This window comes from Halichoerus grypus, chromosome 4, assembly GCF_964656455.1.
Source record: "Halichoerus grypus chromosome 4, mHalGry1.hap1.1, whole genome shotgun sequence".
In the NCBI taxonomy this organism is placed as follows: Eukaryota; Metazoa; Chordata; class Mammalia; order Carnivora; family Phocidae; genus Halichoerus; species Halichoerus grypus.
In genome coordinates, this window is record NC_135715.1 from 71112640 (window position 1) to 71122759 (window position 10120).

At 40.3% G+C, this 10120-nt stretch overlaps 1 protein-coding gene across 1 annotated transcript in view; it reads left to right on the forward strand.

Annotated features, from left to right (window-relative positions):
* Positions 1 to 5829, forward strand: part of UBL3 (ubiquitin like 3) — a 66481-nt gene extending 60652 nt beyond the window's left edge. Inside the window, exons 4-5 of the mRNA XM_036080404.2 lie at positions 2504 to 2581; positions 2879 to 5829. Of these exons, the coding sequence (XP_035936297.1) occupies positions 2504 to 2581; positions 2879 to 2931 (131 nt within the window). The 3' untranslated portion in view covers positions 2932 to 5829. The remainder of the gene's footprint in view (positions 1 to 2503; positions 2582 to 2878) is intronic.
* The last annotated feature ends 4291 nt before the right edge of the window (positions 5830 to 10120 follow it).

A 10120-nucleotide genomic window follows, 5' to 3' on the forward strand; every position in this document is an offset into this window, starting at 1 on the left:
GGGGTTCAGTCATTTTGTGGATGTTTAGTTAAACCAGGAGACCTGGGCATTCTTTGCCACTCTTACGATTTTGTGGTTCCAGTTAAGTTTCAGGTTTAATTTTTTTGTTACCAAGTTTCTTAAAACGTAGCCCTGAATCCCCTTTTTTTGAGATCTAACTTTTTAGTTCCATAGAATTTCAGTCTACTAAAGAACAGGTGTGGTAACAGTCTTACTAAGGATAAAGAAGATCAGTTACAAGTTTGACACTCAATACATTGCAGTTCATTCTTTCCCAAAATGTGGTGGAGACTGGCATTCAATCAGGAATCAACTGGGGTACTTATTTTGAAATGCAGATTTCTGCGTGCTGGCTAGTTGGAGGAGAGCTTTCACTGTCTCCCTCCCTCCCTCTCTCCCTCCTTCTGTTTCTTCCTCCCTCCCTCCCCTTCCCCTTTTCTTTTCCCCTCCCTTTTTCCCCATCTCCCCGTCTAATACTGAATTGAAATCCTGGGTGATTTTTATGTGAGGTTGAAAACTCCTGTTCTGGGGGCGCCTGGGTGGCTCAGTCGGTAAAGCATCTGCCTTCTGCTCAGGTCATGATCCCAGGGTTCTGGGATCCAGCCCAGCGTAGGGGTCCCTGCTCAGCAGGAAGTCTGCTTCTCCCCTTCTCCCTCTGCCCCTCCCCCCCAACTCCTACTCTCTCTTGCTGTTTCTCTCTCTCTCTCAAATGAATAAATAAAATCTTTAAAAGAAAACTGTTCTAGATATTGTACAGAGTCATCATAGAAAGCAGAAGCCTCCACAGTGAAGGAAAGAGAAAGCCTTTTAAATTCTTGTATCCTTCTTCTTTTCCCTTCTTTGATACTGTTAGCATCCATATCTCCTATTTCCAGTTAAAATTCAAATGGAGAAAGAAAATAATAATCCCTAGCTTCAAATGGTAAGCCACTCAGCAGCTTTCCAGGCCTGTCCACACTTCTCTAAATGTACAGCTCCATTCACTTACCTGTTTTCTGAGATCTATCTTCCTTGCTTTCTCAAAATGATGGTGATGGTGATGAGGGTAATATTTACTGCATGTTTTCTTTGTGCCAAGCCCTGGACTAAGCACTTTCCTTGGATTGTTTCATTTAGTCAATACAGCTGTAAAGGGCAGGTGATAGAATTCCTGTCTCTATTTGGGTAGAGGAAACTGAGGCCGGGGGAGCAGGTAAATGACTCGCTCATGCCTCATCTCATATTGGCAAGTAGTGGAGATGTGATTTTCAACCCGGATCCGGCTTACTGGAGTCCAGGAGATGATAGGAGAGTGATATGCAACCTTAAGTTCAGTCAGTCTTTCCCAGTACATTTAATGAAAAATTTTATAATACAAAGTTTTATTTGCATTTTAATGTTAAATCAGCCCTAGGAGATTATCCAGAAAAAGCCCTCTTATTTCATCAGAGCATGTATTTACGGGCCATCATACTTCATTTGAACTTGAGAAGTTAAGAGAATAGAACAAATAATGGCTGGCCAACTTTAAGTAAGATGGAAACTCACCTTGATTACATGAAATATGAATAATATTGAAGATATTTAGGACTACATGTTAACCATCATCCTATGGGGCAAGATTTAAAAAGCAGGTAGCAGGAGGATCATACTTGCTAAGTAATGATCTTAAGCCTGCCTTAAGTTTGTAGTTAGTGAAGAGAAAGTAGTTCTGGATGTCGGAACTAAACCTCAGCTATGGAAATAACTTTATAAGTTAGATATACTGGCTGCTTCTAATTTTATACACAGAATAACAGATTTACCATGAAACTTAATGTCTATATTTGCTTAAGTGATTCATGGATACATGGTGTGTGTTGTATGATTCTACGTCTGAAATATTTCATAATAAAATTTTTTATTATGAATGAGAAAAGCCTTTTAAATTAAGACCTGATTAGAAAACAGTAATTATTAATAATGCCAAGATAGTGATTCTCTTAAAGTAACCTTTTAAAGAAAATTATTTTTTCATTGAATAATATAGGGTTGAGAATAAATATTTAAAATTAAGTTTGTTGTTTGTTCTTTTTCTACATTATAGTGGCCTGTTCAATGCAGTAATTTTATTAGGTGACTGCATATTAGACTGATAATTAGATTCAGAAACAAATATCTCTTAATCTAAACTTTTCCCTAATCTAGAAAAGGTATTCTCAAAAACTTTTTTTAGTTCCTTTTCTCCTCTGAAGGTTATCTCCAATGTTAATTAATTATCTATTTTCTCTTGTCCCCTTCCTTCAACAGTATGGTTATTGGTGTCAGACTAAGGGCCATAGCTGGGCAGAATAATTTCCTGACTTGTTTCTGTGATAATATTAACCTAATTTCATTTTGTAAGAGATGCTCTAACTGGTCAGAAATTCAGTCTTTTGAGGAGGTCCTACAAAAAGCAATCAATTCTTTAAATGGTTTCAATTCTGATTAGTGATTTCAGTAGGTCAGTATATATTTAACAGACTATCTTCTGCTTTTCCCATAGCATTAAAACTTCCTTTTGGCAAAACAACGGTGATGCATTTGGTGGCCAGAGAGACATTGCCAGAGCCCAATTCTCAAGGTAAGCCACAGCCTGCAGAGGCTTCTCACTCAAGCCACGGAGACAGGCACTCAAAAACGGTTCTGTGTTTTTGGACCTTCTGAGGGAAAGGAAGTTTTCATTGTTTATGAACAGAGCTTGTTAAGCAAATAACCAGACATCCTGGAAACGGGCTGTGATTAAAACAGGCTATAATTATAATTATAGCTTTTTAATTAAAAAAATTGCAAACATTAAAAAAAAATTCTTGTAATGTTTGGATGCCACCCCCCCCATTTGAGGATTTTTATAAACCAGGCTTTTCTGCATTTTCTCCAGGTCAGAGGAATCGCGAAAAGACTGGAGAGAGTAATTGTTGTGTAATCCTGTAAACACTGTCTGCCAGGTGTGCTGTGATGTGGTCTTTGTCTTTCATGCTGCTGGGACAGAAGAGACCCAGCATTGCTTCAGAAACCCTTAGGAAGAGCCTGCCTGTAAATCCACGGAACTGAATAATCTCATGAACACTGTCATCTTCTCGCATCAGAGTAAAAAGAACCAAGAACATTTTTCACTACGATTTTTTTATTTCTAGTGTCTTTAAGTTGAGCAGTTTTAAAATATATTGGTTTTTGAATGCTGTCAATCTCCGGGGGCAGAGTTAAGTTCTCTTTCCTAGCGGAAGCCATTCTGCTACCACAGAAATATTCATCACCAGAACTAACAAATCAAATGTTCCAAATATAGTTTGCACTAAAAAAGATTGACATTATTTTCTTCATCAGCAGAATTTACAGCATGGTTTATGGCACTAGAAATGCTCAGAAATACAATATTCCACACTGGAAAACACCCAGCAATTAATGAAGTTAATTAGTGGGCCAACTGGAGAGGGAAAAATGGAAAAGAAACTGAAATGTTGGGTGAATTCTATCAGAGTCAGCCATGGGGGCTGCCCTGGCACAGAATACAAAACCGAGTGTGACTATTTTCGCTGCAACAAACGAGAAAACAAAATGTGCCTGTTGTTTAAAGCACTCAGCGGAGAGCTGATGAAACAAATTTCTTTTCCTTTCACACACGCACCCCTCAGTCACGCGGTCACCGAGTGCTTGTCCACACAGCACAACAGGGGTGCGGGCGCGCTTCCTAGCCTTAACGTGGGAGGGTCAACTCCATACTCGTAGACTTGCATTGCCGTGCAGAGATAATAGAAAACCTCATTTACTCATCAGTTTTATGTATTTGAAGATCAGCAAATTGAATTTTTCCATAATTATTGCTCATCTGTAACTGTGTCCAGTGTCACACTCATTCATTAGAGTTCAGATGAATTCTTAAAATTTAAATAATTCTCCATTTAAATTTTAAATCCATTCTCTTTGTTTCTTTATGTAGTTTGCATTTGGTATTAGTGCTTGCAATTGTATTAAAATCAAAAGTTGACTTTTAAGGCATACTACATGAATAAGGATGCCATTCTTTTGTTTTGTACCAATAATTTAAAAATTGATATGCTAAAATAATTTGCACAGCACTAAAGCATGAGCTAGTTTCATCTAAACCTGTAAAAATATTAAAGATTTTATATTTTTTCACTGGGAAGAAATTCTTCCTGGATGAAATTACAAATATGTGTAGAATATATTTAATAAAAAACTTATAAAATACCTAACTATAGAACTTAAATATAGATTGGCGTGTAGTATATAGAACAGTATTCCATATAAATAACTTTAGCCTTTATAAAAATGAAGTTGCAGGCTGACATTATGTTCTGTACTTAAATAGTAAGTGTCCGTGGCCCTTAAAAACATTCAGTGTAAATGGTTTCAGATGGTCAGCTTTGTCTAAAGGTAATCAGGTTATTTTGTTCATTGTCAATGCTTTGATGAAGAGGCTTTATATGCAGTAGATCTACGAAAATATTGTTCATACTGATCAGAATTAAATTTGTATAGAGCAGAGTTTTAAACCGAATGTAAATAGCACTAAAGATTTTCTTTCTGCAACCTGTACTTATTCTTTCTGTAAACTAAAAAATATCATAGTGCATTTCAGTGGTAATTTTAAAGGTCTTGATTAAGTCGATTATTGTTTAAGCACCGTCTCATCCATGTTAAAATTTGTTTTCTACTTTTGTTTCTGAATCTTTAAGAAATTTGTTTAATATTCTATTGTTGGTTTCAGAGTATTCACCGTGTATCTTTGATATTTAACCTGGTTAATTAGTGCCCAGAGCAACACTGGACAGCATTATGCAGTCTCTGTCATCACTAAAATGTTGTATTCAGATGCTAAATATTTATATGCTTTGTTGACTAGCTCAAATGTGAATTCCTAGTGTTGACTAAAGAGGAATCTGATAGTTACTTAATTGGGCAATTAAGCCATTTATGGCTCTGTTCTTCTTTTGTAAAACAAACTACTGGTAATTATTTTTAATACCTATTTTAATTCTAATTACTCTTCTGTCTTTCCAAAGTTAGACTATCAGTTAATTATGATTGAATTTTTATGATTGTTTAAAAAATAATTCTCTGTTGGTTTTCAATATATTTTTCTGTGTGTTCCCATGTTATAAATTTCCTAAACTTTTACAAGACCTCAATTTTAAGTTTGCAAAATGGATAAACCGGTTCATTAGTAGAGAAGGAATTGTGTCACTTAATTCCTGATAACATTGTTGTGCAAAGTGGAAAAAAAAAAGCAGTAAAATTATATACTGAAAACACCAAAAATTGAGATGCCTTAATAGTATATCCATGAAAATACTCAACTATCCCTTTGAAAATAGTTCCTTGGACTGCCTGAGGTTAAAATATGATTAGTCATATCCAAGGCTACTATTGAAGATCCCTCTGCCAAAAATAACAGCTCACTTACCGAGAGGTAAAGGCTGCATAGATCCGGTAATGTAAATAAAGCCTGACTTGTGGGCCTGTGATCCTGCCCAGCGCTTGGTGTCTGATTCACCTCTTTTACCTAAATTATCCTAGACTTTGTTAAGTGTTCTGGACAAGGCAAAGCTTTTCTTCTTTATTAAAATCTCAGCATGTCTCCTTGATCTGAATTATTTGCTTTCTGTTCAAGATAGGTTGTATCTTAAATCCTGTCATGAAAAATAGGGTATCTAACATCGCCAGTCACATTAAATGAGGTTTTCTCATAACAAACATTTATCCTTAGTTTTATGTCATCTTGACCAATGTTGCAGTAATTTCTGTTAGCTGATTGTGGTAAACAATGTTTAATGTGAAAAGAAATTAAAACTTTCTTCATCTGCTGTAGGATATTTTCTTCTTTTAAATGACTTCTATTTGTAATTTTGGTGTATTTCCCTGTTCTTTGTCTCTACTGCTTTTCTCTTTTATTCCCTTTAATTTATTTTATTACATTTTCCAGTAAAATCACACTGCATCAGCCTTTATTCTTTCATTTTAACAAAATCAAAGAGAAATGATCAATCACAATTTAGCATGCCTTCACACCATCCTTACTGGTCATTGTCACGGGCATGTCTTCAGGTTTTTTCCATTACCATTTTGTAATACAGTCGCTTGTTAGCTGAACACTAAGTGGGTGGGAGGAGGGCTTGAGAGAAGAGTACATAACCTAGAATTATGGCTGGAAGAGAACTGCAGGCCTCTGGCTGCTGTCTAAGCATGGTCTCCCTGGCCTGGGGGCAGTGGGCTTCTTGGCTATGGCAGCAGGTGACCACTGTGCCCCCTCTCCCCCAGCCTTCTGGTGCGCTTTCTTCCCAAGACTGTAACACCCATGAAGCTCATTTACAGACTTGGGGGGGGGGCATGGCTTCCGGAAGAGCTCACCAGCAAAATTAAGTGAGAAACATGTAATCCTTGGAGAGTCAAGTTTAAACCAGCACTAGAACATGAAAAACTTTCACTTATTTGGTGGTCTTTGACAATGATGTCAAATGTTCATCCTTTAATATTATTTTGTATGTTCGGCCTCTTTTTCAAAATCACAACTTTAAAGAAATACAGAATAGGGGCGCCTGGGTGGCTCAGTCAGTTGGGTGTCTGCCTTCGGCTCAGGGCATGGTCCCGGGGTCCTGGGATCGAGCACCACGTTGGGTTCCCTGCTCAGCCAGGAGCCTGCGTCTCCCTCTCCCCCTCCCCCACTCGTGCTCTCTCTCTCTCTCTCTCTCTCTGTCTGAAATAAAATCTTTAAAAAAAAAAAAAAGAATACAGTGCAGACCTAGGCAATCAACAACGGAGCAAAGGGAGTGTCAGTCTCTCCTATGATGCAGCCAGTGAGAGGTAAACACACACACGTTTCTTAAAGTAGCTTTGAAGTGATTTGTTTTCGAGTCGTGAGAATCTACCTGGGTGTAAAGTATGGTTATTGCGTGTTCAAACATTATTCATTATCTCATTTTTATTTTTTACATTTCTTGAGTCATATTTTGGTGTGAGAGAAGTCTACAGTGTATTAAGAGAAACTTTATTCAAATAACACAAGGAGGGGACAGAATCTGGAGGGGAGGAGTGACTGACCCTGAGTGGTCCTGGAACCTTAAGGTTCCAACTGGTGCTGCTTTTAGACTGTCCAGACATTCCATATAACAATACAGTGTGGAGCGGGGGTGGTTATTCAGTTCTCAGTTGTCTGATAATTTTCCCAGCAATCTGGAGCCTGGCTGTCTCAGCCCCCACCCCCACCGCCCCCCCTCCCCGCATCTCAGTGTCCTCTGGGGACATCGCTTAATGACTGCCACTAATTTGCCACTTTCCCCTCACATTTCTCGGAGGCACCTTTTAAACTCTGATCATTTTAACAGTCCATTTGACGGATATTCAGTCCTCAGATTTCAGAATACCATGAGAATATCTGGACTTTGGAGTCCGGCCTGGCTTCAAGCTGGTTACTTTGAACAAGTTATTTAATCTGTGGGCTTCAATTTTTTCATATATAGAATAAGAATCATACCTATTTTGCAGGCTCATAAGCATTATTTTAAAATATTTAGAGCACTGTTTTGTCCCAAAACTTCTATGACAAACTGGCAAAACTGTTAAAAGTCTTTGTCAAAAATTAAGTGCTAGGCATCAACATGTACTCTAAACTTTACAAAAATAGCTTACAAAAATGTCAGAAAAGACATGGACGATTCTATGTTCAGAGACTTCTAAAACGACAAGAAGTGGGGAGATCTTAAAAATAAGCCTTACATTAGAGGAAATGTAGAGGACCCAGTAATTCACCGATGAGACATGGCTTCAGCTAGGGATGCCAGGTTCCAGAGCTTGGACAGTAAGCACAGGACTGGACATACTAACACAAGGACATAACTCTGTCAAAATTTGCAATGGGATTTGTTGACCCAGAGGTAAAAGTACACATAGACATTGTCCAAAAGAGGTAGGTCTAGTAAGGTGGGAAGCAGCACTATGTCAAGAAGACACATACGTGGAACTTCACAGACGTGAGCGGTGAAGGGGGTGAGGAGTGTCTGATGATGGGGGGCAGAGACAAAAATAAGGGCCAATACTTCAGATTCGGGCAACTGATTTCTGATTCTGCCTCGAACCACCGAGGCCAGCTGGCTACTGTGCCCATGGAGCAGGACCTCCCTGGAGTTCTTACTCGCTAAGACACTCTGTTGGCTCTTGCCTTGCCGGTAATGCCATCGCATAGCCGTGCCCTCGTAGATTTCTGTGATGACCAAAGTAGGGAAGGCAGGCAGTGCAGTGCTTCTCCAGCACACTCCCCTCTTGCTGGGCTCGGATGTTGTTACGCTATTTGCCCCTCCCCTCCACCCCCTCCCCCGCAGTGTGGCTCAGGCAAGTGTGCCTTTCGCCCATTACCAGGGCTTAAAAAGCCCCATTCCCTTTGGTGTGATGGGTTCGGGAGCGGGCATGGGACCAATCCCGGCAAATGAAACTTAACGGGAACTCTGCTGATGGAGTTTCTGGGGAAAGTTCTCACGCTCAAGGTGACCTTACAAGAGACTTTTGCCTCTGGACATCATTCTGTCTGGATGTCCTGACTAAAGCCACTGTGGCCTGGAGGGCAAAGCCGGCACCCTGAGGTCGCAGAGCAGAAAGAGAGAAAAACACCGGGCCCTTGAGGACATGGCAGAGCTGCGGGGTTTGCCCAGTGTGGAGCCCACGCTCTAGACTTGAGAGGCCATCTCATACATTTATTGGGGTTTTGCCCCACTTCCACTCAAAGACATCCCTGATGATACATAGAAGGGAATGCTACAACCCATACTCCAACTTTATGAAATTAGCTTGCAAAAAGATGAGAAAGAAACTTGATGATTCTGTGTTCACATCTCTCAGAAATAAATCTCTGACTAGTCGCAAATTATCCTGATGGTGAAGGAAAACCGGGACCTCTAAAAACACCATCATGGCCCCAGGCCAGCTCCCCAATCGTAATTTTTTAAAAGGCACAAGCAGAAAATGAGAGTTTGGACATATAAATCAAAGATGGGGATAGTAAGTGTCCCAACACCCCTGCACATCGTGTCAGAAAGGCCTGGAATGAGCTGGAGTTGACAGAAAATAAAAAGTACGTGTTTGCTGTGTTCGAGAAAAAAAAAAAGAACAAAGCAGGGATACACCACTGGTTGTCAACCCTGGCTGCACCTTAGAATCACCGAGGGAATTTTTTATATATATGTATTTTTAATATCGATGCCTGGGCCTCTCACGTCAGCCAAATCAAGGCTGCACACTTGTGGCTTGGAGGAGTCGCCTCAATTTCTGCCGGTGACCCAAAACAGGACCACTTAAATAGCAAGAATACAAGGGAGCGCAGTGGAGGGCTGGGAGTAAGTACAGTTCGAGTGGGATTGGAAGCCCAGTGAGCTGGTGGAGGCAGGAATCAGGTGCCAGCTCCCGTGGGCTCAAGCCCCCAGAACCCAGACCACTCACGTTTCCCGATTCTAGGGAACACAGGCTCGGCCGCTCCTGTCCTGTTGTCAGGAGTGGAGGGGGGCCCCAGACCCCCTCCCTCCTGCTGACCCTCGCACATGCTCACCCCCACAAGGAGGCCCAGACAGCCCTCTCGGTGTCCTCACCGCAATCCCCAATCCCCGTGTGCCCTATTTCCTCTCCTCATTCCAGAAACCCTGTCAGGATCCAGCAGAAATCTGCCATATTGCTACAACCTGGAAGTTCTCTTTCATTTTCGAACCTTCCCTTGAGGGTACTACCTCCCCTGCAGTCCTAGAAGTACTGTGTTTTTGAAAGTGGCCATTGACTGAGTGCTCGCTTGGTGACAAGCACCATTCTAGGGTCCTGATGTGGGCTCATGTGACAGGTGACAGAGCAGGCCCAGAGAAGTGTAGTTTATTTTTTGAACATCGAGGTTCACTTTCTGAAGCAGAGACTATTCTTGAAAATATTCTTTGTTGTTCTCTTTTGTTTCTAAAATTAGTATTTGCTCATTGTAGAACATCTCATGACTACAGAAAAGTATGAGGAAAAAGAAACCAATCCAATCATCCAGAGCCAACTACTAGAGTATCTTGGTGAATTTCTTCTAGTCCTCCTTAGTATGTACAGTTTATTAAAATAAAAACAACAGACTATGTACCAAGTTTAT